The 27678-nt window shown below is 44.0% G+C and overlaps 1 protein-coding gene across 1 annotated transcript; it reads right to left on the bottom strand.

Moving 5' to 3' along the window:
- Positions 1–95: 95 nt before the first annotated feature.
- Positions 96–27678, bottom strand: MRPL13 (mitochondrial ribosomal protein L13). Its single transcript, XM_035125376.2, has 7 exons — positions 27550–27678; positions 25764–25887; positions 24270–24363; positions 23209–23269; positions 17083–17169; positions 15232–15353; positions 96–356 (listed from the first exon to the last, which is right to left on the bottom strand). The coding sequence occupies exons 1-7, from the start codon at positions 27574–27576 to the stop codon at positions 332–334; spliced, it is 540 nt and encodes a 179-aa protein (XP_034981267.1). The 5' UTR covers positions 27577–27678; the 3' UTR covers positions 96–331.

The raw sequence follows: 27678 nt of genomic DNA, 5'->3' as shown, positions 1-27678 counted from the left end.
CAAATGTTTTACGTATTATACAGTTACGCGTGCCACAAAACAAGTTCACCCAAAGGCCAGAACACTATATAAAAAGATGTAGATACTGCAGTTAATTTCAGAAAAGTATTTTTTATTGTCAGCCCCGTTTCCCCGTCCACGGAAGAAAAAGGGGATTACCAAGCATAAACAAATGAAGTAATACTGCCCTATACCTGGGGGGGAAAAAAAATCAAGTTTACTTCACAGCAGACTTTATGCAATTAGCTAAACTGTGAAATGCTGGATGGCTTTTATCTTCTAGAAGATGAAGTATATGGGCTCCTGTTCCCATTCTTTCACACTCTTCCTGCTACAGTGGTCGAAAATCTTTAGGTCTGCAAAAAAAGAAAAAAGAAGCAGAAGCAGGGATGAATAAATATGCTATGACAGCTTGTCACATAATACAAGAAGAACAGATCATAAATATTATTATGGCAGTAATATTACTATTAGGGACCCAGGTGGTGCTGTGGGTTAAACCACAGAGTCTAGGGCTTGCTGATCAGAAGGTCGGCGGTTCGAATCCCTGCAACGGGGTGAGCTCCCGTTGCTCGGTCCCAGCTCCTGCTCACCTAGCAGTTTGAAAGCACGTCAAAGTGCAAGCAGATAAATAGGGACCGCTCCAGTGGGAAGGTAAACGACATTTCCATGTGCTGCTCTGGTTCTCCAGAAGCAGCTTTGTCATGCTGGCCACATGACCCGGAAGTTGTCTGCGGACAAACACCGGCTCCCTCGGCCTATAGAGCAAGATGAGCGCCGCAACCCCAGAGTCGGACACGACTGGACCTGATGGTCAGGGGCCCCTTTACCTAATATTACTGTTATTACAGGTTGGGAATCTGTGGCTATTCAGGCAGGACTACATGTTCCTCACCCTTGACATATTGGCAGCTAAAATAATAGTGCATCAGTTTGTGCTATGGAAAAACATGTGTGAAAAAATGAACCAAAAAAGCAAGCAGAAAAATTAGGAGGTGGTCATTTATGGAGTTCCCTGTAACTTACTGCTGCTCATCTAAAAGAAACTAGCAAAGTGAACTCTAGTCCTGGTCCATCCCACTCAAAACCAAACACTCTCTCTCTCTGCAGCTAAAGTAAGATGGACAGTGGACCCTCTGGATATGAATTTAATTCATTCCAGGGGTCCGTGCGCACCCTGAAAAATCAGTATCCGGAGGTGCCGTTTCTGCGCATGCACGTGGAGTGCTTCTGTGCCTGCGTGAGCGGCAAAATACTTCCGAGTTTGCCACTTTCACAACCCGAAGTTTAGGTTACTCGAGAGTAACGTAACCCGAGGGTCTACTGTATTCAACTTGCGTTCTTCTCAGAACAGACCAACTGAGATGAATGAGTACGACTCAAGTTAGCTCCATTAATTTCAAGAGACCTACTCGTGAGTGAAACTTAGTTGCCCACCACTCATGGGAAATAAACTAGCCATTAGCAGAGATAAACGAGATAACTTGAACATACAGATCGAGAACTGCATAATATGCTGGATATGAAAACTGGGAAGCATCTTCAGATCATCTCGTTTCGCAAATACAACAAGGGAGGAGGCAGCCTCCAGTTCCCATGACCCAGGAGAGCTCAGGGTTCTGCTGAGCAGATGGGAAATGCAGAAATTGGCAACCACATTGCTCAGCTGATAAAAATGAAACCAGGCTGCATGCATCAGCTCAAATCAGTATACCACACAAGTTCTCCAATGATCTGGAGGCCAGACCCTGCTATTTACGCCCCCCCCCACCAAATATGGCAGTTATTAAAAAGTGTTTATAATAGACATAGACTGAACTTGAGGTAGATGCTCACCAGGCGCTGCTACATCGACAAATATTTAATTAAGTTCTTTACCCTTCTCCCAAGTGATGCATGGGAATCCACTGGTCAGCATTACGGAGTTGCTTCCCTCCCTCCCTCCCATTCTCTGTTTCTGCTCTTGCAGTGGAGTCATGAGCAGACAGCCATAAAAGACAAGTGCTAATTGGAACATTACTATGCTGTTTCGTTACCTGGGACTGCGGACAGGCCAAGGTCAAGGCATCCGAGGCGAGGGCTCCCTGGCTAAGAGCCTGGAGCCTTTGAGGTGGGAAAGGCTATTCTGCAGCATTTCAGAGTCAACACCAGGTATCTGAACACTGACTGAGAAGCAGCTGCTGCTCCAAATACCACTTTTTCCTCATTACCAAAGGAACCGTATCAGTGTTAGAAACTGAGATATGAATGGAGTGTCTAGGCACACTTTTTTAATAACAAGAATACAAAGTTGAAAATGAATGAACTGCAGCTGAAATATTCTGTTCATTTTTCACATGGTCCACATAGTCCTAGAGTTAATGTGCCCCGAATTAAATGTGCTCAATCCCTTTCTCTGAAACCCTGTTAGGTTTTCAAAAGCTACTGGTACTTTTTTTCTCCTTTCCAAATACAGCCCAGGGCCAAAGAAGACTGCTTCTGGCAGTGGAGGTCTCTGTGTTTTGTCAGCAGGAATATAGACTTACGAAACAAAACATCTCCAATCCCAAGAAAGCCCTTAAGAGCATTAATCGATATCCCTATGAGCGACGGCCATATAAAACCTGGCACATTCCTCTTTCACTCTCCGAGTTTCCCTTAACAAAATATAAAAATTCTTCTGCACTTGGAACAAACCAGCACAGTGTAACCAAAGAAAGTACATGACGTTTGACAACTGGAAGCTGTGGGTTAGAAATCTGGGCAAATGGGTGGAGAGGGAAATTGGTTTAGACGATGTATGAATAAATGGGTGCCTTACAGGGCTTGTGAAAGCCTCTCTCTTCATCAGAGGATAAAAAGTGGGTTGAGATGAGGGCCACTCTGTTTTTACCAGTTCCTCGCCACCCTACTGTGCCCATCAGGCTATAACTGAAAGAAGCACCTGATGTGATCGCAATTAATTTAACCCATCAAGCATTAGTAACTTGCAGCTTTGAAAAAGTAGCCCAATGGACTGATCTAGAGACCTGCGTCAGGTACCACCACTTCTGCTATGGATTCCTTCTGCGGCTTTGGGTAAGGCACTCATTTCCACTTCAGTCTGTCATGTTAGCCATGTGCCTTAGCAGGAGTCATGGGAAGGCAAGCACAATTAAAGCCCCCCGTTCAGTTCCTGGCATCTGATATATCTACACTAGTGGCCAAAATTATGGAAACCTTCATAAAATATATTGCATTACATTCTTCATTAAATTATCTTTCCATTGATATATAATTTTATGGTATTACTCCAAAAGAAAGTGGTGCTATGAGCCATCAAACCTTGGAAAAACACTTTCCCCAAAAAGGTTTCCATAATTTTGGCCACTAGTGTAGTTTAAAAATGGTCTCAGGGCCAAGAAACAACATTCTCCAAAACCATGAACAGCCACATAGGGTAGATAATACTGGCTTCGATGAAGCAATAGACTGACTCGCTTTAAGGCAGTTTTGTATGTTCGACAGCCACTATTTTAAAGGAACAAAAACGTCCCAAATTAAACAATGTCTTCCCGTCCCGTGTACGATGCTATTTAACACCCCCACTGCCTTGTTAAAACGTATTTTCAGTGGGTACGAAAAATACGTGCGCTAGAAAATTTGCTGATGAAACTGCTGAAATAAGTGAAAGCAAACCGTGGTAGTTTTTAGCCCAATCTCAATAGAGTCACTGTGGGGTTTGCTCCTTAGCAAAACCACAGGCAGCGCATTCCAGTTAAGGTGACCCTTTTTTTTTTTTGCCTAGCAATGCTCTGCAGACCAAAAACTGGGGTCTGGCTGAAGCTGCATGGTGGGAGTAGCAGCCTATTTTATTTCTAACAGCATAGTAAACATAATTAACAAGACTCTGCAGCCTTTAATGACAAGGCGTACCCCCACATCATTTCAATGCAAATAAGCACAAGGGCTGATAAAACTGGCACTGTGTTGTATAAAGGCAGGAAGCATGCCCAAGAGAGCAAGGAAGCCTCCCCGTGTTCCTATGCAAAGCTAGTTTTAAAGAATGCCAAAAGATTTTCACATTAGCTATCATGGATGTTGAGAAGGAGGGCGAAACCCTCTTCTCCATCCTAATTATGAAAATACAAGGGGGGGGGGAAAGGAGGGATCAAAGCATAGGTCTTTATCCAAATGGGATGGGAGATCCAACACATAGAGATAAGCCAACATTTTACTTGGATAAATGGGAGTTCTTCCTTCTTTCTGGATTATAGTGACACAGAAGGTGACCAGATTTCAAAAAGTAATGGAATCTTTAAAAATGTTTCTCAGATTACCTTCATTTAAAACTCCATTACATCACAACATCAAGGAAACATATTCAACGTTATGTCAAAATTAGCACGGCCAATTTCCCCTTCACTTCTAACACGTACCTGAAGACTACCACAGCTTTCTTAGCTGTCTTTAAGTCTATGAAACATTACCCCACAAATACAGAAATACCAAGATTTGTCAGCAGAAGTTGCTTACTAAGCCAGCAATATGCACCTGGCATGACGATTTTGAAGCCTTCAAAATTGCATTTTTCCCTATTTGCCTGCAGGTCACCCCTCTCCTTGTCAAGTGAGAAAAATGACCCCCCCATCCATGTAGTGAGTGGCAGGTATTCATCACCTCCTTGCGTGGACAAACCAGACTTTTCTGACAGGGCTTAAGTTTTTCTGAAGCACTGCATGAGGACAGTGCCTTGCAGCTAATCTGTTAGCGGTGTACACCAACAATCGGACACGAAGAGATATGGAACAGGACAATCGCGAAGTTGAAAAGGGCACTAATGAGTTTGAACTCCCGTTTGCGTGAATGGCTGGGAGAACTTTCCCAGACATGGAATCAAAACAAGACACTTAGAAAGTCTCTGCAGAGTTGTGCAACCGTTTCATCCACAGGGCTTCTCCCACTTCCATTCATGTGTATTTCTTGCAGAAATAACTTCCAAGTGTTTTACAACCCATGGCTGTCACCTGAGGGCAATGCCAGTCTTGCCAAACAAACAAACAATATCAACGCACTCTCTCTACCAATTCTGCACTGAAATTAGGGGTTGGGCAATTTCTGCAGAAAAATCTGCTGAAGTCTGAAGACTGGGTGGTTAAGAAATACTAGGCTTCTGAGCTACATAGGACTCCTGCCCAGTTCTAGTACAGCAGGAGGACAGCCAAAACTGGAAGTAAGAGGAGATGCAAGAGAAAAGGGAGCCAAAGAACGGTGCACAGAGTGTGCACCCTGAAAGAGATCCCTCTCATCTGTGCTATCCAGAATTGGCCTCTACAGTCACTTACGGACTCATTGTTAAAACTGTGTTCATGGAAGACAATCTTACTTGGCTACGAATGAAAGAAGAAGAAGAAGAAGAAGAAGAAGAAGAAGAAGAAGAAGAAGAAGAAGAAGAAGAAGAAGAAGAGAAGGTGGCAAAGAAAGTGGGGGAGGCTAAGCAGAGTGCAAGAATATGTTTCTGAAAGGAACAGAAAGAGACAAAAATCTGCACACAATTCAAAACGGCCAACCAACGCTGAAATGTCTAATATGCATCTTTGAGCTTCTGGTCTTATTAGGGTGAAAAGGGACCCGAAGAATCAAGATCCTTGTGCTGTCGCCGGTTTACATTTTTTCTGCCAATAGAATTGAGTATGAATGCAAGGTACCCCCAGTCTGCTCCCCAAATGCTCCCTTCAAAGCTGCACTGGCCCTGACACCCCTGGATGACAAGGAGAAAAGAAATTCCATCTCCTTCAAGAACTTGAGATCGAATCAGGCCATTTCCTTTGCTTTAGACCAGTCTTTGTTCTAGCTGCAGTCGAGAAATTAAAAACCATCAAGGAGAAAGCCACGCTCACAAGAATGTGGAGTTATTATTAGTTGATGACAGCAATGCTGCCCGGTAATAACGTGTCACTACTTCTCTTTCAGGCTTGCTTAACAAAATATGTTTTCAACAGGTTCTCTAATGTTCTATTTTATCTGTATATAGAGAGGGGAGGGTGGGAATGCATATACCAATTTATTTCAGTCAATGTAATCAGTCACGTACCACACTAAGCCAAACCATAGCTTAGCGCAAATGCATGGGTTCTGGCAGAGGAGACCACAGCCACTTTGCAGCTCCTCGATTGTTCCTCTGCTACATCATGCCATGGCTTGTCTTGTCTTAGCATGTTGTCTGAATCTGGGCTTTGCGGTTCAGCTCTTGCAAGACCCAACTGTGAGCTGCATCCAAGGCTCGTCTATGCTTTACGGCTCATGGTTTGTCCACAAGAGCGAAACGACAAGCTCAGGCTCAGGCGACATGCTAAGCTAAGCGCAGCGGCAAAATCACCAGGGGAACAAAAGTGGCCGAGATCTCACTGGGAGCCTGCATCTTCACACTATGACATAGTTTGGCCATGGTTAATTACACTAAAACGCTCTACAGATTTGCAGGATATTTTTATTTATTTGTTCGTCATATCACAAACTGAATCCTAACATTGACAATATGAGATCTCTCACTCTCTCTTATACACACACACACACACACGTATGGGAAAAACTGATTTTAATAAATGAATACAGAATACTCGCTACTTAAGGAAAGTATTGAAACTGCAAAGAGATAGAGGGAAGTCAACCAACATAGAAGGGATTCAAACTAGTTTTCCGGAACTTGGTGTACAGAATAATCAAATGACTGTTTGTATCCTTTGAATAATTTGGTGTATTTGACTATTTTTTTTCATTCCCCCCTTTATATTTTTTTCCTTTAGTTATGAATATTTGGATACAATGTTTAATATATTCTTTCTTTGTAATTTTTAAAAATGCAATAAAGATTTTTTAAAAGATCTCTCTCTCTCTCTGTGTGTGTAGACAGATAGATATTCCAATATTCTGCTTTAAATATTTTGTTTTAAATACATATTGGGTGAGCTTTCGCTGACACAGAAGCTATTGAGTGGGATTCACCTAAGTGAATCTTACGTTTCATTTGAACCAACCTTTTTATTTTCTTGCGAGTTCAACATACCATATTTTTCTGGCTATAAGACCCCCCCCCCATGTATAAGATGCCCCCTATTTTGGGAGACTCCAAATTAAGAAAACACCCCTCAGCACTACTACCCATGTATAAGACGAGCCCCAATTTTAAACCTCATTTTTTTTGTTTAAAACAACAAACAAATATGTTTTTCTTGCATCTGATCTCCCCTCCTGCCTGATAGCCCCAGTTGCCTTTGAAGTGATCAAAGCCACATCATATTTGCAGGTGTGTTTACCTCATCAGTGGCATTTGATATCCCAGCTTTGGTCCTCCATCTGATGTCAGATTGGAGATGCATAGCCAAGAAACAGCTTTCTTATCTTAGCAGATTTGTGGGAGCCAGCCAGCTAGCCAGCCACACCTCCCTATAGGAGACAAAGCCAAAATGGCAGTACTGCTCTATAGTCACAGGCCAGATTAGAACCAGATTGGAACAGGTCCTGTGTATATTGAGTCCCATCAGGGGAAAAGCCAGGGTATAAATGCATATATTACGATAACAACATTAAGAGAGCAAAGTTTTCAAGAATATACGGGTGGGGGTGGGTGGGAAATCAATGCATTGCTTATTTTTTTACCAAACAATATTCCTGCTTCAGTTCCTTCTGTATCTGTTTAACTACAAGACAATGTAAACATTTTCCCTATTTTGATGTGCCTCTCGTGGTTCACTAGGCAGGACATATGCACTTCATCTGACAGGAACAAAATTGGAATTTTAACCGGGGGGGGGGGGGGAGAGGTTAGAGAGAAAGGCAGTGGAAGACTTAAAGAGGGGTGTGTTACACGGATAAAGAAATCATGGGATTAAGTTTAAACAGCCAAAAAGGCTTCTCTGTGGATTTGCTGACCTTTCGGATTCTTAAAATTTTATTTTGAGCAGCACTCTGGCACCTAGCCACTGGGCAAATTTGAGGGCTCCAAAGGAAAGAAGTACTCTTTTGAAGTACCTGATTACCTGTGCAATGTTTCCCCAGGGGAAAAGCAAATGTTGGTACTTAATTGAGATAAGTTCCTTCTCTGTAGGGAGAATTGGGATCTACAGGTATGTTGTAGCCGCTGGCAGGAAGTCTTTTAAAAAAAACTTTGAGGATACTTCAGGGGAGAAACACAAGCCCCTCGTTTCAGTTCAACTCATTCTTAAGCAAGTAACTGCAATAACAACTAAGGAACAGGAGAGGAACACAGTGATTTCAAAGGAACATGCTCCCCTGTTCACTGCATGAAAGGAAAGGTTCCTTGTGGCCCCTTTAACTAGCACAGGAGAAAGGGAAAAGGGAAATAACCGTCATATGGGCTGAGAAGGCCAGAAAAGCTGGGAAGGAAAGATAGGAGGCCCCTGGACCTTGGGGAAAGTCTCATACTCCACTGGGCAACCCTCCGAGACGCCATGGGGAGGTCCGAAGTCTGTCCTGGACAGGCAATCCACTCCCCCAACTTCCCGGTACCTCCTGAAGTGCTGGAGCCGCTGGATCAGGCCTTTGCAGTTTGCCCCAAACCTCCTTGGCTTGGGCTGCTGCTAAATTCAAGGGAATTCCAGGCCCCTGGGTTCCCAGAGTGCTCTTCATGGTCCTCAATTTTCCCCTACAGGAGAAATAACCTCTGTCCAGGCTTAGGCTGCTTGCAGCAAAGTACTTAGTTAATTTTCTATCCCCTAGAGTCCATGGTTTTTGCTTTAGTTCCCTCCAATGCAAAATCTACTTAGGCATGTAACTCAGAGCTCAACATTTCTCACTGCAATTTGCACTTAATGCAAGATTTGTTGAGCAGGTAATTAATTGTGGCATTCATAGGGGCACTCAAGGATTAAGCAGATTTTGAACTGGAGACTCAAATCAATTTGGGTTCAGGCTTAATAGGCTGGTTATAAAATTTACTGATTAGCTTCTGCTCAAACCCAAGTTAGAATGGTTCGACTTAACCTGCCACGTAACAGTTTCCAGAAGAAGCAGAGTGAAATCCAATAGCTTTTATTTCAGCTTCCTGTCTCACACTTGCATTCATGACTGAAAGCAACCAAAATGGAAAATGGGTAAGAAAGCATCTTGCTAACGCAGCCTGGACAGAACGAAAGGATAGCTCAACAGAGGGGAAAATTGGTCACGTAAAACTTAATAGTCAACAGTGTCATTGCACAGTTCAAAGCACCTCAAGTAAAACAGAATACTGTACCAAAAATGTGGCCTTGCTAGCCAAGCCAAAATTTATGGTCACCAAGTTCCTTCATGGCTTGGCAGAAGTAACATCACTGCCCAATATCAGTCAGTTACAGACTCTCACGCCCCAACCCACCCGACCTGCGAAGAAAAGAGCTGGGGAGCATGTTGGCTTTTGTTGATGTTTGGCAGAGCAGCTCAGAGCACCTCATTTGAGCAGCAGCCAAATAAGACCTGCCTCTATTTACTGTGGGGAGGAATGATGAAGAGCACGCCAGTTTCTTCTGCTGTTGCTTGGAGGGGGCGGGGGGGGGGGGGGAAGAAGGGGAGACGTTCAGGGTGCTTCTGCTGAGCAGCAACCATCCTTTCCAGCTCTGGGTGATTTGGCCATGCAGCTGCCAAACAACCCCGTCTTCCTCCCAACCTCGGAGCTGGGGATTGCTACACGGCTGTTGGGATGATCACGCTTCAAAGTTGCAAAGGAGGCTACTCATTTGGCACGCACAGCAAATGAAGACACCCATTAAGCAGTGACCCAGCTAAAGTTCTGCTCCCACTCCTGAGAAACAAAATCCGAAATAATTTTGTAGAACTTTTGCTATAGAGAAGCTGGAAAACACAGTCACGCTCAGCTCATCTTTCCTCTGAAGAAACCAAACACGGCAGGTAAGCAGGCACTCCCACAGAAGTATTTTTTAGCCATGCCTGATTCCCTGGGACAAGTTATTTTATACTCAGTCTCTCTCAGGCAGCTGGAGTGAAAGGGGCCTGTAATTTTCCAGTTAAAACGGTGCCTAATATTCACAACTGAAGGCAGAGACTTTTCATGCACATTTTACTAATTATAAGCTGTGCCGTTAAGTACCATTTCCATGCTTAATGCCACATGCCATTTCTCTGCGTTAAAACCACTGGCTTCCTGTAACCTTCTTAATTGTGGTGGTAACAGACTCCCAACTTCACGCCATAAAACTGCAAAGGTCTAACATTAGCAGGATTTTTATGAAAACATCTCCTGGCTTCCATATGAGGAGAAGCACCAATATCAATTTGGCTGGAGTATTATGGCACCTCCCAACCCATTTCCACTCCCGCCCCCCACTATATTTTTTTCAGAACTCTTCCTTTCTGCACTAAGGATTCTTGCCGCCTCTTAATCCCCTAGTATGTAGTGCTTTGATTGCTTCTTTGTTCTTATGTAACAAGGGGTCAAGTGCTTTCCCCCTTTCTCAGCAGTGGGAAGAAAAGCTTTCTGACCTCCTCTCTCACTTCCTCTTTTGGGTTAAGCAAGATACAGTCATACCTCGGTTTAAGCACGCCTTGGTTTGAGTACTTTCAGTTTAAGTACTCCGCGGACCCGTCTGGAAGGGATTAATCCACTTTCCATTACTTTCAATGAGAAAGTTCGCTTCTGGGTAAGTACGCTTGAGGTTAAGTACGGACTTCCAGAACCAATTACACTCATACTTCGGTTTAAGTACGCTTCAGGTTGAGTACTCCGCGGACCTGTCTGGAACGGATTAATCCACTTTCCATTACTTTCAATGGGAAAGTTCGCTTCAGGGTAAGTACGCTTCAGGTTAAGTACAGACTTCCGGAACCAATTGTGTACTTAAACCCAGGTACCACTGTACTTAAATGTTTCTTGAGTGGAGAGGGGGACTCTGAAGGAGAGTCAAGCCTAATAGTGTTGTAACAGTCACTTCTGCAGAAACAAGATAAACTTCATATTTCTCCCCATCTTGATTCTGAAGGGAAACGCTAAGCCAAGGCCTCTTGACTGCTCAGATACCAAAGGGGTCCAGGACAGGAAATCCAGTAGTCAAGAGGCAGATACCAGTGTTCGAAATTAGCCAGGCACCAGGCGCATTTTGCACCTGGCTTTTGACCACTTGCGACCAAGTGAAGATATGCCTGGGTGCCAGAATGGGCCTGACATCTCCACTATCTGGAGGTGCATGCCTGGGGATCCTTGGATCTGGACTAATACCCCATCCCGTAGAATTCTATCAGTTATATTTTATCTGCACAACTGGAATGAATTTCTGGAACCAGAATGCTTTTTCTGTGCAGCCTGAGCAAGAGCTGTTGCCATTAAGAAAAAGAGGTCAGAATAGGGCAATATCTGTGTGGACGGTCCCTGGATCAAATGTCTTTTCTTCTTTAAGTTCTCAAAGTTCTCAACCTAGCTCAAGGCTATGATATGAACTAGCCCAGGCATCCCCAAACTGCGGCCCTCCAGATGTTTTGGCCTACAACTCCCATGATCCCTAGCTAACAGGACCAGTGGTCGGGGACGATGGGAATTGTAGTCCAAAACATCTGGAGGGCCAAAGTTTGGGGATGCCTGAACTAGCCAGGTGTCTTACTGAGAATCAATCATAGTCAGCCCATCATTTGAAAAACAAGACTTTAGAGCCATCTTGCCCCAGAATGGCAACCAGACATTCCATTTAGAGACTATGGCCTTGGTTTAAGTAGCCATTTGGCCCCTAGCTTAAATATCTGAGTTTCTAACACTGGTCAGATACACGTATGTCATGCACACATACCTGCCAAGTCTCTCGCGGAGAAATCCGGGATCTGCAGCCGCGCGACACCAGAAGTTGCGTAGACGCAACTTACGGTGTCGCTCTGCCCATCTATGGGCACCGAAAATGGCCGGTGTCGGCAGTCGCGTCTACGCATGTCCGGAAGTGTGTAGACGCAACTTCCGGCGCTGGCCATTTTCGGTGCCCATCGATGGGCAAAGCGACACCGGAAGTTGCGTCTACGCACTTCCGGACATGCGTAGATGCGACTTCTGGTGCCGGCCATTTTCTGGTGCCCATAGATGGGCAAAGCGGCACCAGAAAAATGGCTGCCGACAGGAGGCAAAATAAGGGAGATTAACGGGAGAGGAGCTGAAACGGGAGACCGCCGGTAAACGGTAAGGAAAAACGGGGGTTTCCTGGGAAATACGGGGTACTTGGCAGCTATGCATGCACAGTAACCACCGAGCTGTGGCTCTCACATAGCCTCGGGAGGAATTGTTTCCACAACACCAGTTATCCATTTGTTTCTCATCTTTTGTGGGCAACAATCTATAAACAAACCTTTTTAGGCAATCAAGGAGGAAAGAGGAGAAAGAGGCAAGGGACAGCCAGGAACCAATGGTGAAGGAACTAGCAGCTCAGGCATCAATTCTGGTAGACTCTTAATTCCTTGCCTTTTTAGCTATTATAGTGCTCACCAAGGTATCTGGATTTTGAAACACCCAGAAATATAGCCAGATGAAAGTATGCAAAATGAAGTTAAGTTTATGGAAATCTGCATGCTTTCCATTGTTCCATACACTGGGTGCAGACATAAGGATATATATTCAGCATTTATATATTGGTGTTTTTTTTTAATAGATGTTCAAAGTTCTTCAAATACAAGCTTCCTTCCTATGTTATAGACCAAAGAGGGCTACATGGCCGTTCAGTATCACTGTTCTGACATAGTGGACTGCAGGAGGAGAGAGAAAAGCAGCTAAGGGAGTTTGTAGTTATGGCGAGTCTTGGCTCACAGTCTAAGTACATACACCAGATAGTATTAGAAGAGTGAAATGCTTCACAGAGGGGAAAGGGTCAAACACCTGGACTCTCCTGGAACTTTTTCCTCGACTTGCCATTATTCCAAAGTTAACAGACTGTAAAGTCCCATTTGGAAGGAGAATGGCTTTAAATAATCAAGCTCATAGGGAACCAGCTCCAGCTCTTGAGAATTCTCTTTCGGGTGGTCTCTGTCTGTCTTTCTGATTCTCTCTGTCCTATGTAATCACAGCATGGAATAATTTTGCATATGCCATGATAAGATGGAAATACCGTACTTGTAAACAGCAGTACATTTTAAATTCTGCTCATTAGAAGAGCGTAGTAGGATTGAGAAACAGGTAGGAGCACACTAAGTTTCCAAAACGCTTTTTATCTCCTCCCTAAAAAAAGAAGAAATTAAACCCATAATATGCTGAAGAAATAAAATAATAATGTTATTACTTATAACCCGCCCATGTGACTGGGTTTCCGCCACTCTGAGACGCTTATAGCTTATATAAAAACATCCAGCATTAAAAACTTCCCGATACAGGGCTGCCTTCAGATGTCTTCTAAAAGTTGTGAAATTCTTTATCTCCTTGACATTTGAAGGGAGGCTGTTCCACAGGGAAGGCGTCACTACCGAGAAGGCCCTCTGCCTCGTTCCCTGTAACTTCGCTTCTTGCAATGAGAGTACCAGCAGAAGACCCATGGAGGAGGAATATCTGTTTTTAACTTTTCCTTTCTTCCTGCAACCACAATGCCCAACAATCTTTATATATATATATATATATATATATATATATATATATATATACGAGAGAGAGAGTGTGTTCCAAGGCTCAACAGTTAATGAAGGTGAAGACTCATTCAGTGAGCAAAATAACTTTCTTTAGATAAGGCAGAATTATTTAAAAGCATTGCAGTGAAAGGGAGGCTCCGACCCTGCCATATTTTGCAACATAAGAACCTACAAAGAGCCTGTGGAAGACCAGCAAGCAGGATTTGAGCACAAGAGCATTCTCCCCTCCTGTGGTTTCCAGCAAACTGGTATTCAGAAACATTACTGCCTCCAATTCCTGCTTGGCAGGGGGTTGGACTGGATGGCCCTTCTGGTCTCTTCCAACTCTATGATTCTAATTGCCTCCAATTGTGGAGGCAGAGCATTGATTTCTTATGTTCTCCCATCACTCTTGCATCACATGCAGAGAATCTGAACTGAAACTAAGATCAGTATGGAATTCTTATTTAGAATTCTGATGTATGGGCCTTGCAGATACAAAAAGCTACTACTGTACAGGGGTACCTCGTGTTACGTGCCGTCCCCCTTACGAATGCTTTGGGTTACGCGCTCCGCTAACCCGGAAGTAGATCCCCCTTGCTGCGAACTTTGCCCCGGGAAGCGAGCAGAAGTCACGCTCCAGTGGGAGGCGCCATTAGTGAAAGCGTGCCCCATGTTACGAGCAGTCCTCTGGAATGGATTAAGTACGTAACACGAGGTACCACTGTAATCATATAATGTTCCAGGAAGCTCATCAAATGTTTTGCAATACATTTTACTCCTGCGTCATTACTGTACGTTGATATCTCAGCAGCGGGTCTTTTACTAGCAGATTTCTGGGGTGGTCAGAGGTGGAGATCCAGGCCCAGTTGCTTCCTAGATTGTCATTCATAAAGGTGGCACCACGCAGAATGCATAGAGCTCAGACCGACCGCTGCTGATTCCGATTGCATATTTTTATAGACGCAGCGGCAGTAAAACCTCTATGGCAGGAGAGGTGGTGGCAGGTTGTGGGAAGAGAAGAGGCATCTACCCTGCACTCTGCGTGGGTAGCATCACCTCAAATGCCACCAAAAAGGCAATATTCTAATGGGAAGATATTGAGCTTGGAAGGTCTGTTCCGCATGCTAGGTTTGGCTCTGGTGCCCTTCACAAAACACCCTTAATATTTGATGCAAGTAATGGTTTCAAGATTGCATTCCGGTTTGGCAAAGGAATATTTCCTCACCTTCCTGCTTTCTTCTCTTTGTAAATAACTTATAAAGCTTAAGGCACATATCATGACTGCTTTCAAGGCTGCAACTTAATCCACCCAAAGCCTTACAAATACCTGTGTCCCACGCGAAAGAAGGCTACAGTACTATATTTTATAGGTTAGGCCATTGTGTTTATAAAACCATTCTGAAAACATTTTCCTAGAGGACCAAAAACAGACATGCCTTGATTTCTATTATTTTAAAAGGAGATGCACACACACACACACACACTCTCTCTCTCTCATGAAATAAGAACAAAATCTACTCTCAAAGTGATCCAAAAACTGAAGGGACAAATCTATATGGCCTATCCGTCTTCATCTTTGCTTCAAAGGCATTTCTAAAACATTTCTCTAGCCGCTTAGAGGCTAATGCATTCTTTAAAAGCTAATCCATCACGTGCGATTATAAAAGCCCCGTGCAAGGACTTTTAGACACTTACGGATTCCAGAGCCTTGGGAAAGCATCGATTTCCTCTTGCGTATATTCATCAAACCTCTTGGGCACTTTGCGGGGCTGCGGAAGCACCTCTACAAGATTCTTGCGTATTTCTTCGGGGATAACCTGAGGAAGAGGAAGAGGGAAACACAAACAGCCACCAGCCATCAATTACATCACTTCCTTTCTGAAGCATGAGTGGGCAGCCCAGGTGCTCCTGGGCTCCAGGGATGATGAAAGACATAACCCAACACTTGAAAGCCCACAGGTTGCCCACTCCTGTTGTAAACCTGCCCACAGACTGTCTTGCCAGAGTGGTGCATGCTCTAGTTATCTCCCGCTTGGACTACTGCAATGTGCTCTACGTGGGGCTACCTCTGAAGGTGACCCGGAAACTACAATGAATCCAGAATGCGGCAGCTAGACTGGTGACTGGGAGCGGCCGCCGAGACCACCATAACACCGGTCCTGAAAGACCTACATTGGCTCCCAGTTCGTTTCCGAGCACAATTCAAAGTGTTGGTGTTGACCTTTAAAGCCCTAAATGGCCTCAGCCCAGTATACCTGAAGGAGCGTCTCCATCCCCCATAGTCCAACCCAGACACTGAGGTCCAGCGCCGAGGGCCTTCTGGAGGTTCCCTCGCTGTGAGAAGCCAAGTTACAGGGAACCAGGCAGAGGGCCTTCTCGGTAGCGGCGCCTGCCCTGTGCAACGCCCTCCCACCAGATGTCAAAGAAATAAACAACCGTCTGACGTTTAGAAGGCATCTGAAGGCAGCCCTGTCCAGGGAAGTTTTTAATAACTGATGTTTTAATGTAATTTTTATCTCCTGTTGGAAGCCGCCCGGAGTGGTTGGGGAAACCCAGCCAGATGGGCAGGGTATAAGTAATAAATAATAATAATAGTTGTTGTTGTTGTTATTTCTACTGGTTGGAGATGGGAGAGGCTTCCAGATTTACCCAGTCAGATGGAAAACAACTGCTGACAGTCCTGCCAGCAGCATCCTGCAGAAAACCCTGCTCTGGAGGGCAAGGGTACTAGTGGCTTTGTATTCAAAGGCCTGTGGATTCCCTAAGGGGCCTGACCCCTGAAGAATCTCTTCCTCCTCTCTTGCTTCCCCCTGGCCCCTGTGAGATGCTGGGGCTCAGCACGCAGCAGTGGTACCTCCGCCCTACTCTGCTGCAGTTGGGATAGCTCTGCAAGTCAGTCTGTATTGACAAAATCAACGAAGTGCGCAGTGACATCTTATAGGGACAACAAATGGACTGTTTTCACAGATGGGAATCTACTTTACCGGGTACATACAGTGGTACCTTGGTTCTCAAACGCCTTGGTACTTGGAACAACTTGGAACCAAAACACTGCAGACCCGGAAGTAAGTGTTCCGGTTTGCGAACTTTTTTTCGTAAGCCGAATGCGCTCCCTTTTGAGTGCCACACTTCCGTTTTGAATGTTACGCTGAGGTCTGTCTGTTTTTGCTGTTTATTTTGCATTTTTGTGGCTCTTTTTTGGTGACTGTGTGGAACCCAGTTCAGCTACTGAGGGATTGATTTGGTGACCGCAGTACATGGTTTATTGCTTTCATTTATGGATCAATGGTCTTGTTAGTAAAATTCATGTTAAATTGCTGTTTTAGGGGTTGCTTTTAAAAGTCTGGAACCGATTAATCCATTTTGCATTACTTTCTATGGAAAAGCGCGCTTTTTTTGGAACGCTTTGGTTTTGGAACAGACTTCTGGAACGGATTAAGTTTGAGAACCAAGGTACCACTGTACATGGATTGAAAATGTAGGTTAGAATTTGCGTGGGTACAGTCGAGATTGGTACACAAGAAACAATACTGGCAACTAACTTACATCATCTGCAAAGATATGCAGCCTTTGCATCATAGTTCTTCTGAGAAGGTTTTTGGGGAGCATGCCATACGTAGCCAGTTTTACAATCTGCAAAAGAAAACACATAATATTGGCTGCCTCAAGGTCTCAGAAATCTTCAGCCAGCTAATACAGAATTGAATAAGGATCCTTGAGATCCTTCAGCCCCTTTCCAAAGTATGCATAACACACAGAAAAATATTTTGTCCACTTCTACTTTTTATTATTATTATTACATAAGCATGCCTTCAGATTTGGAGTTAAGAACTCTTGGAGTGCATTATAATAAGAACTGCCGTGTCGTTTTGCATCTGGAATTTCTTTCTCGTCAGGGCAGTTTCAACAGTTTTACGCCTAGGATTTTTTTGCAGTAGAAACTACTATATTTTCCAGGCGCTTTTCTGTGTGTGCGCATTGAATCCTGAATAAAAGCCACAAAAGACGCCATAAATGTTAGTTTTCAATAGACAGTTTGCAAAGCCGATAAGAGTAATGCAATCTGGAAGGAACATAAAAGCCACAAGTAAAAAGCCAGAAACTTTCACTTCCAAGCTTCAAGCGGTCATGTGCACTTCTTTCAAATACAATGGAGAGAGCTTTACACATTTCCACATATGCCGGCAGAGTGGTTTTACACAATTGCACTTCATATTACAGTTGGCTTAAAAAAACAACAAAAAAAACCTTGGCTAAATTAAGGGAAATTCAAGGTATTTTTCTTTTGTTCAAAGCAGGCCCCTGGGGTGCTCCTTTGGATCAGGGGGAGAGAGATTCAATCCTCGCCCTGTACTGCAATGATCCCCAATACTACTCAAATTGCACCCCTGTATTCTGCCTTTATGTTTCCCCCCTTCCAGAGTTTATAGCTGCTCTGGGGACATGGGTTCATTCCAGACTCCTGACCCAAGCTGAGCCACCCTCAAATATGCAGCTAGGGGATTCAATCACAGAGTTTTCTCACGTAAAGTGCAGTTGGGCCCTCTTGATGACATGGTTTGGACTGGAGGGTTGTATTTATTTTAGAAATGTATACCCCTCACTCATCACCAGTGCTCCCAGGTTGGCTTGCAAGCACAAATGAAAACTATAATGCAGCTAATAAATATACTCCCATCAATAAAACACGGAAAAACCACCACCAGAGATTTATGAACTTGCACTTACTTATAGGGGGAGGGGAACGTGGTATGGGAGACTTTTCAGTTGCTTATGTCCTCAGGACTCACCGTCAGCCCCAATAACATCAGAATAGCAACATCAGTTAACAAGGCAACATCTACTTCACCTTTAATTATTTGATTGTTGTTATCATGTTCTTTAGCAACAAATTGCCACTTCTTTTTAAGTGAAACGTGCTCTCTGCTGGATCGCGGCACAACTTGTGAATAGGAGTTAGATGCATTAACCAAAGCAGGGAAAGATTTAAGTCACAAATGAATTTCACTCACAAATTGAGATTGTGGGCTTATGGATCCCTTTCTCAACCCATGCATAGTTTGTCACCTTCTGCATAGTCTGTCACTGACCCAGGTTTGGAAGACTAGCACTAACCATAATTTCTGAATTCAGACGTCATGGTAGACAGTAAACCACGCGCAAAGGGTGTGGGGGGAAGAACCCTTTCTCAGTTCTCCAAATCATGGTGTGGGGCATTGTCAGGACAAAGCGGACACTAGCTGAGTCAACCGACTCTTGATTTCAGCTGGTTCACATTCTTCAAAAAAGTAGTTCTGTGGTTCTTCAGTTTTGCATTTCTATTTACATGTGTCTTGGCCTGTACATAGGAATTAGCAGCTGAGGAGCATTATGGGGTGAGGAAGTCCAACTCCTTGAAATCAGGGACTATGAGATGGGGAACCCCCTCGACAGTGAGTCGAGTCCTTGGGCTGCTATCCCTCTTCTAAAATATAATATAAAAACTCAACAGGGGGGGGGGAAGCAAAATGCTAACATTAAGCAGTTCCTGAAACATTTGGACAAGCTCTCTAGTAAGGAACTAATAAAACTGCCAAACAGACAGCTGTGAAGAATGAATATATATATATATGTGTGTGTGTGTGTGTGTGTGTGTGTGTGTGTGTGTGTGTGTGTGTGTGTATAAATACACCCATATAATAGTTGGAAAGGCAGAGATTTGGAAGAAGTAACTAAACTTTCCAAGAAATCTGGCCGACTCATTATTATTTGAGAAGACATTGGTACAATGAAGCAAATTCAAGAAGAAAAATCTGGTTCAAAAATTGAATAATGCTGTTTGATTCCAGCACACAAAAAAACACTGGAAAAGTGATCTGTTAAGAGAGATAGTGTATGGTATCAGCAAAAAAATGGTGTAAAGAAAACCCAGTTATTGATGGAAGTCTTTGGATAAAGTGCCATTCTTCTTTTAAATATAATAATAATAATAATAATATTAATAATAATAATTTATACCCCGCCCTCCACAGTGAGAGCCAGGCTCAGGGCGGCTGACATCAATAAAATATGCTGGTGAGAGCTGGTTTGCTAATTGACTAATGGAAGCATTAGAAGCAAAAAGTTGCCTGCATCAGCCCTAAATACCGTATTTTTCCATGTACTGTATAAGACGACCCTTTTTCTGATTTTTTTTGTGATAAATTGAGGGTCGTCTAGGAAGGTGCCTTATACCAAACTGGACCCCCTAGTCTATCTAGTTCAGTATCTTCATTGATCGAAACCTTTGAGAATCACTGCCAGTCTTTTCCAGCCCTACCTAGAAATGCCAGAGATGGAACTGGAGTCTTTCTGCGTGCAAAGTGCAAACTTCCACTATGCTACTGCCCTTCTGAGTCATTGGTTTTGTAGTTAAAAGGTTAGTCTCAGACTGGGAAATCTCACCTTCCCAGAAGAACTACTGTATTCAGAAAGAGTAACAAAATGGGTGCACATTTAGGCAGAGAGGTTGTCTTATATAAACAGAAGAGATTCATCTTAGAGAAGAGAAATTAAAAGAAAAAGTATTACATAGCAAGGAGTATAATATAGGAACCATGCACAGTTTTTCTGAAATACATAGAATTACGGGGGTGGGGTGGGGAGGAAACATTATAAAGGATTAGGCTACTTTTCCACTTGTAAAAACTATACAGTTTTAAGCTAAATGGACTTGCATGCCAAATTTGATAGACCTTAGTTCCAACTGCCTTATTTCTGGATTTCTTCTACAAAACAATTTGACTTCTAAAGTAGAGTTGTGCAGCTGTGTTTTTTGCAATTATCGCATGGTGGAATGGAACTTCACATCTTTCCCCACAATACCTTTCCAAATACATGAAGAGAAGCCATTTTTATGGTTCAACAACTGAAATAAGTGTACATTCATTCCCAAATGAATGGAGCTCTTTCCGAGACAAGACAAACTTCTTAAACAACACAGCTGATTACAGCTCTAATCCTTACATAATTTATTCCAAATTTTACTTTGAAAACTGATGCTCCATTCTGCACTTTTAGACAACTGCAGTATGCAATGTGCCCCACCCCCAATGTCCTTTTCTGCAAAGCCCTTTTTACATTCATCTCTCTGCTTCATTTTCTTTTACTAGTCTCCCAGTTGATCTTCCTATTTGCCCTAAGCTCTCTTTCTCCAAAATACTCTGCCTAATCAATGTACTCAGCTCTGAATATTGGGATAGAGGAAGACAAAACCAGAGCTCATTTGATATTAAAAGCAGACCTTTTAATGATTTTTTGGAACAATATTTTTCTCCACTTGTTCCTCTGTTAGTCTAGTCTAAGTTTCTGCTGAAAAGTTATTAACAGGAATAGTATTTGTTACATTGGTCTTCATTGCCTGGGTCCTGACATAATCTATGGTGGGTTTCAACAACTGCACTGCCTTCACATAATCCAGCAGCACAATTTTTCCATGTCTAACTTTGAGGCATGTTAAGTTATGCTGCCCTCCAGTGTTCACTGGCCAACACGTGCAACTCAAATAAAAAATAAAACGGAAAACCTTTTTGTTATGAAAGGCTGATGTAGTCAAAGAATCTATCATTCATCTGTAAGCACCAAGTCAGTTTCTGAAAACTTTTATTTTAAACTGCATCTTTAGTACTGCTGCTGCTGCTACCGGTATGTGACTTAACTACCAGTTAGCTCATCTAGGAGAAGAAAAACTCTGATCCTAAACCTCCACTGCCTTGCGGAATATCCATGGGAGGAAAAAAAAGGCTCAGGAGTAAACCCTACACAAATCCCTAAGGACTCATAGAATCGTAGAGTTGGAAGAGACCACAAGGGCCATCCAGTCCAACCCCCTGCCAAGCAGGAAACACCATCAAAGCATTCTTGACATATGTCTGTCAAGCCTCTGCTTAAAGACCTCCAAAGAAGGAGACTCCACCACACTCCTTGGTAGCAAATTCCACTGCCGAACAGCTCTTACTGTCAGGAAGTTCTTCCTAATGTTTAGGTGGAATCTTCTTTCTTGAAGTTTGAATCCATTGCTCCGTGTCCGCTTCTCTGGAGCAGCAGAAAACAACCTTTCACCCTCCTCTATATCACATCCTTTCATATATTTGAACATGGCTATCATATCACCCCTTAACCTTCTCTTCTCCAGGCTAAACATACCCAGCTCCCTAAGCCGTTCCTCATAAGGCATCGTTTCCAGGCCTTTGACCATTTTGGCCTTTGACTCCTCCTTCTGGCAACTCCTGCAGCCAAACATATTGCTCTGTGTTCTTTTGGATCACACCAGCAAGGCTGAGACATCTGGGCAGCCCAGAATCTCCCCAGAGGTGCACTCCATTACATCTCAAGACATATGGGTGCCAATAACAACTACCACCTCTGGGGAGATCCTGGGCTGCCCAGACGTCTAGGCCTTGCTGATGTGATCCATGAGTAGTGTAATCACACAGACTCAATGCACCAAGTACCCAAAAGAACATGGACAAGTGTGATAAAGATCAAGGATTTAAAAAGCTGGATTTAAGGGTTCATTTATTAAAACCACTGTGAAATTTCCCTTTTAAAAAATTCGGCTAACACCACAGAATCTGAATAACGAGAGGAGGGAAGGCAGTTTGACAAGAGATATAGAAGCTGTTCAACCACAGGGAAAAGCAAGGCAGAAGGCATGGAAATGAGAGAACAGAAAATTAAAAAGTTTGGTGTAGAGACTGAGAACTGTAAAAAGAGGAGCGGAAAACTGATGTTGGTGGAATGCATGGGATGGAGCCAGAGGTGGGGCTTCAGAAGGCTGGGGCAGCCGCAGCTTCAGAAACGAAATAAACACACAACATTTTGAATTGCATTGCATTGTGGGCACTTGCTGTAGAGTGCCTGTAATGTAATTAACCACCCTCTCAGTCCCATATAATATAGCCTCATAATGGCACTTCCCATCCCTGCAAAAAGAGAGAGCTGACCACAGAGTGCATGGTTACCCTCAAAGTATTACTGTATGTCCAGTAGAGATATCACAGTTTTATCATTCTAATCTCATGCAGCAAGCCCCTTCAACTGCAAAGATGTGACAATCTCTTAATGATCACATGGGAAGGCTCTCAATGCTAGGACCTGGCCACTGCTTCATGTGGGAAGCAAATAGGATAGGAAGGAGCCAAAAATGACTTTGAGGGTTGGTACCCCCGAGATGGTGGGATGCAGGTGGCGCTGTGGGTTAAACCATTGAGCCTAGGGCTTGCTGATCAAAAGGTCGGTGGTTTGAATCCCTGCGACGGGGTGAGCTCCCGTTGCTCGGTCCCAGCTCCTGCCAACCTAGCAGTTCAAAAGCACCTCAAAGTGCAAGTAGATAAATAGGTACCACTACAGCGGGAAGGTAAATGGCGTTTCCGTGTGCTGCTCTGGTTCGCCAGAAGCGGTTTTGTCATGCTGGCCACATGACCTGGAAGCTGTACGCCGGCTCCCTCGGCCAGTAACTCGAGATGAGCGCCGCAACCCCAGAGTCGGTCACTACTGGACCTAATGGTCAAGGGTCCCTTTACCTTTACCCCCGAGATGAGAGCACCTGCCACTGTAACACACATGTGAGCTGCCACTTCACTTGAAATGAAGGCAGAAAATTGCAGAGGGAAGTCATTTAGGGAGGTAGGACAAGAAAGCATGCTCACTTACTGCAGTTGGGTCCCTTAGATGAAGGTTAGCTGCCGTCACCTGTCTGAAGCCACCAGGGTATCTAGAATACAAAACAACAGAATCAAGAAAATTCAGAAGCGTATCTAAATAAGAGAACGATAGCAAAGACTGCCATCTTGCAAATAAAAACATGCATATGCTGTACTGTAAGCTTGCTCACTAGTGAACTGCATTGTTTATGGTTTTATAAGTATTTTATTGATGTTGATTCATATCATCTTGTCGTTTCATTGATATTTTCAGAAGCAACCATATTCACGTGACTGATTTGTGTTAACTGTTTTCCATATTGAATTTTAAATGGCTGTATCCTGTCCTGGGACTTGCTGGTGAAGGGCAGATGAGAATAATATTAATAACTTGTATGTTATGTTATGAGAGCTCCGAGTTTGGAGCTGGAAAGGATGGCGGGGCTTTCTGGATTGGCCCCGTGTACTTCAGCAATGCAGCGGCCAAACATCCCCTTGCCTCCTTCCCTCCTTTGGAGCTGGAGAGGCAATTGTCTCCATCCACTTCTGCAACTCGAAGGTTAGAAGGAAGGCTCAGACTTGTTATGGCTGCTAAAGGATGACAGCACATTTGCTGTAGTGAGTAAAAATGTAGAACACCCTGTCATGGGGCTATTTGCTAAAAAACACACCACACTTTACTATGGGAGTTGCACAAGCATTTCCAATATAGAGTACCTCGACTTACGAAGACCATCCGTTCCGTGGTCATCTTCGTAAGTCAAAGTCTTCGGTTGTTGAAGCACCCGTTCTGCGCATGCGCCGACGGCGCGCGCCACTTCTGCGCAGGTGCCTACCGCGCGCGGGGCGAAAAAACCTCTGGGTTTGTTGACTTCGGAAGTCGAAACCTTCGGAAGTCGAATCGTTTGGATGTCGAGGTACCACTGTATATTAGCATACCTTATACTAAAAATACAAAGCTTCCCTTTTCCAACTTTCTAACAGTAACAACGTCCAAAGCCATTTACAGAATATCCGCATTTTACCAACAGTACTGATTTGTTTCATGTTTTTAATCCTTCGAAAGCTTACCCAGTATGTGATGAATACACCTTCTGCTCCCATTTGTTGCCGGAAAAAGCAATGTGCCTTGTGTTTATTATGACAACATGATCTCCAAGGTCACCTTAAAAGAAAAAGGTTCTCAGTTAACAGGATCATCAGCTACTCCAGGTGTATAGCACAATTTCCTCTAGACAAACCATAAACTGTAACCAAGGACAAGACACTAAGTCAAACCATGGCTTAGTTCACAGCAGTGCAGCAGCAGCAGCAACAACAGGACCTGAGGAGGAGTACAGTAGCGATGACCTCCTCTTCGGGAGCCTGCATACTTGTGTGCTCATGCTAACCATGATTTGGCTTAACATTATGTGTGAATTGAACCCAAATCAGGGAAGTATCTATGATCCTGCGCAATGTTGAGGTAACACGCCTCAAAAGCATTAGTTTTCATGGCACCCATTAGTGGCAAAACTCCTTGCAAGTCATGCCCTCATTAGCTACAGAGGGGTGTGTAATTACTGGCGGAGGAAGAGGAGTGCGGGAGTGCCCCGCCCCCGGCAGCTCGATCCCGGCAGGGTGCCATCGCGGCTGCCCTGCCCCCAGGACGCGCCCCCTGCCCCTACAGGCAGTGCGCCCAGCCCCCGGGACGCACATCAGTCCTGCGCCCACCTGCTCTCCGCCCCTGGTGCTGGAGCATGAAGCTCTGCCACTGTGTGTAATGTGCAGCCAGCTCAATTCGTGAAGCATGCATTTGGTTTAGGTTTCAAAACCATTTCAGCTTTTTTAAGGGGAAGAGAACCTAAGAGTAATTCTGCATTTGCTCTGCATCTATTCTCAGCTCTACTACTTACAAAATATATTCTACTCATATGGTTATCCTACATCAAAATGTGTGTATTTCACAGATAAAGGGGCTGGGATCCTTGCAAAGCATGCTGAATTAGATGGGCCTTCATAAGATTCAGGAAAGTACTTAAGAAAGAAGGCATAGCCGGGATCATTCAACACAGATTAAAAAGGTAAAGGGGCCCCTGACCATCAGGTCCAGTCGTGTCCGACTCTGGGGTTGCGGCACTCATCTCGCTCTATAGGCCGAGGGAGCCAGCGTTTGTCCGCAGACAGCTTCCGGGTCATAGTAAGGAGATGCTATGCAATGTTCTCATTTTGAAAATTTACATGCAGACTGTTGTTAAACAACAACAAAATGGTTATGCAAAACTCAATTCATTCCACTCCAGCTTTAGACTGGGGTTTGTCAAAGTGGTGCCCATAGGAGCACTCTCTGGCCACAGAGACCCCCTCTAATGCCCTCTAATGTCCACTATTTGTCCTCCCTCAGAAATTAGGTTTGAAAGAATTCTATTGTACCCAACAGAACAGGTTACAGTGTTTGTGGTGCCCACAATTCCTCCAGCCTAAAAATGTGTTCATTGGCCCCAAAAGATTGTTGACCCCTGCTTTAAACAATAAAAACAAATCAGTGCCGATATAGCAAACATTTGAATCCCGAGCAGAACTCACTTAGTGCATGGTACACAGGCTTATGCTTCCCCTGAAGTCTGATGGCAGTGATGGCTGCAATTTTGCCTGGCGGTTGCATCTTCGCATCTATAAGATACCAGGCTCGAGCAAATGTGGCCCATTGCTTTAAAGGAATAATGGATCGTGGTTAACATATAGAAATATTATTATTCCTACCAAACAAAAATATATGTGCTCATCTCAGTGAACCATCCCCAGCACACATTATTTGACCCATATGACATTAAGAACTGTGGTTTGTCTATTAGGACTGGTTGCATTAAAATAAAATGCAACACCAACCTGCCTAAAGAGACATTTTTGCTGCCCTGGGACACAGAAGATGGTCAACAATGATTGATCAGAATCCAACTCGTAGTTGGAAAGCAACAGCGGCATCCATGCAATAATTTCTCCAGTTTTTTTAAACCTCAGTCCTATGCAGTATAGGAGCACCAACATAACTGAAAATAATAGACTTAAGTGCACCTAACTCTGTATAGGCTGCAGTCCTGCGCACACTTACTTGGGAGTAAGTCCACTTATAGTCAGTAGGAATCAGTTCCAAGTAAGCATGCATCAGGCTGAAGCCATATTTTAAAAGGTCATTCAGAACCAATTCAGATGTAAAGAACAACATTATTATTATTATTATTATTATTATTATTATTATTATTATTCAGTAATAAAAAGAAAGTTCTGTAGCATGTTAATACATACGGTGTAAGCCATAATTAGAGTTCATAACATAACCCTCAATTAATGGGTTACGTGGGGGGGGGGAGAGACCACTTGTCACATGCAGATGAGCATAACGAGACTCAGAGGTAATTTCCCTTTAAAGCTGTGGCTCTCCAGATTTTCTCTGATTCCGTAGCATTCAACAGCCCAGCCAGCATAGCCATTGGTCATGGTAGTTATAGTCCAGCAAAAGTATCTGTAGGGTCACAGCGCCCAGCCTACTGGAAGTCTGCAAGCAGGGCCCAAGTGCAACTTGTGACTCCCAGCATACTGCCTCTGACAGTGGAGGGCAGCACATGGCTGAAATAGGCAAGGACCAGGCAAGAGAAGGCGCAAGTCCCTTGACCTGGTCACTTTTCTGGGGAGTCTACACAAGGAGGTGCCCCTGAAAGCCTACACTTCCGGAAAGAGAAAGAAAACAATAAGCATTGCATTTTTACACCCAGAAGGAAATGGAGAGACACTGTTATAAGGCACCCCTACCTCAATGCTGGAGGCAGAACATGGTTTTACCTAAAGAGCTTGCAATTTATACAACTGAGCAATCTCATGGTTCCCACGTTCCCACTAGATATACTGTATATGAGTTTATTTGGTAACGTTCATGGATTATTTGACATATCTGGTACCAAATACAAACCTTGCGTTCCACTTTGGGATATATTTTACACCACCTGTTCTGCTCTAAGCATTTATTAATTATTATTATTATTATTATTATTAACGTTGTGATCTCAGGAGGAAGTGTGGTACAGTATACCAATTCAGTTAACAGCAATAGCAATAATAATAACCACGTGACTTTATTCATAACTACATCAACCCATTTTAGCAAGGGTTACAGATCCATTGTCGCCCCCCCCCCCCAGCTGCCCGATTTAAAACGGAAGACACATTTGCAGCGCGCCGGTTCCCCCCCCCCCCAGCCTTTTGCAATACAAGAAAGGCAGCGCCCCCTCCCCGGCTTAAAGAATGCGGATTCACTCCGCATTAAAGCGGGCAGCCAGCCCTGCGTGGTGCCTTTCCGAGGGCTCGAAGGCCGTACCTGCGCGGCCTTGGTGAAGCTGGCCATGGCGGCCTCGCCGTCCAAGGGGCCTCTCTTGCCGGCCGCGAGCGGAAGGAAGGCGGCGAGCGGCGGCCGAGGCCTGTAGCTCCTCCTCGGGAAGCGGAAGCG

Source organism: Zootoca vivipara, chromosome 8, assembly GCF_963506605.1.
Source record: "Zootoca vivipara chromosome 8, rZooViv1.1, whole genome shotgun sequence".
NCBI lineage: Eukaryota > Metazoa > Chordata > Lepidosauria > Squamata > Lacertidae > Zootoca > Zootoca vivipara.
This window is presented reverse-complemented; position numbering and strand designations above follow the sequence as displayed.

What these genes read in the sequence shown, in the direction of transcription:
- MRPL13 (XM_035125376.2), bottom strand. Translation starts at nt 27,576, where the DNA reads ATGGCCAGCTTCACCAAGGCCGCGCAG. An exon ending in GTGTATTCATCACATACTGG is followed by an intron (nt 23,270 to 24,269) that starts GTAAGCTTTCGA and finishes TTTGTATTCTAG; the next exon opens with ATACCCTGGTGGCTTCAGAC. An exon ending in TTCCCAAGGCTCTGGAATCC is followed by an intron (nt 357 to 15,231) that starts GTAAGTGTCTAA and finishes CTTTTTTTGCAG; the next exon opens with ACCTAAAGATTTTCGACCAC.